Source organism: Penaeus monodon, chromosome 27, assembly GCF_015228065.2.
Source record: "Penaeus monodon isolate SGIC_2016 chromosome 27, NSTDA_Pmon_1, whole genome shotgun sequence".
Taxonomy (NCBI): Eukaryota; Metazoa; Arthropoda; class Malacostraca; order Decapoda; family Penaeidae; genus Penaeus; species Penaeus monodon.
Genome location: NC_051412.1, coordinates 26,689,527 through 26,689,861, shown reverse-complemented (window position 1 = coordinate 26,689,861; position 335 = coordinate 26,689,527). Strand labels below are relative to the sequence as shown.

The 335-nt window shown below is 46.0% G+C and overlaps 1 protein-coding gene across 1 annotated transcript in view; it reads right to left on the bottom strand.

Moving 5' to 3' along the window:
* LOC119590378 overlaps positions 1 to 165 on the bottom strand; it is a 1,546-nt gene extending 1,381 nt beyond the window's left edge. Inside the window, exon 1 of the mRNA XM_037939048.1 lies at positions 1 to 165. This exon is cut by the window's left edge and continues 419 nt beyond it. Coding sequence (XP_037794976.1) covers positions 1 to 123 — 123 coding nt within the window. The 5' untranslated portion in view covers positions 124 to 165.
* Between the last annotated feature and the right edge of the window lie 170 nt (positions 166 to 335).

The window sequence follows — 335 nt, the reverse complement described above, 5'->3', positions numbered from 1 at the left end:
GAAAGGAAACAGGGCCATTTTCGAGCAGGACGGCGGGCCATGTCTCACCTCAGTCAGGATTGTGGCCACCTGCACCCTCGCGCTGACATTTAAGGGCTGACGATGTTTGCCTGGCGCCTCCATCGCCGCTACTGGGCAAACACCAGCGCCCAGAAGCAGCGGACGAGACGCATAATCTTATTCTTCTGTTTGGTCTCGAAGCCGCTATATTTAAAGATCTTTAAAGAGGGCAGACAAAGCAAGGATGACTTTGAACTTCTTCGTTGACTGAATCCATTTTTTTTGTTATCTTTCAAGAATAATTTTATATTCTTACACATTATATATACATAGTG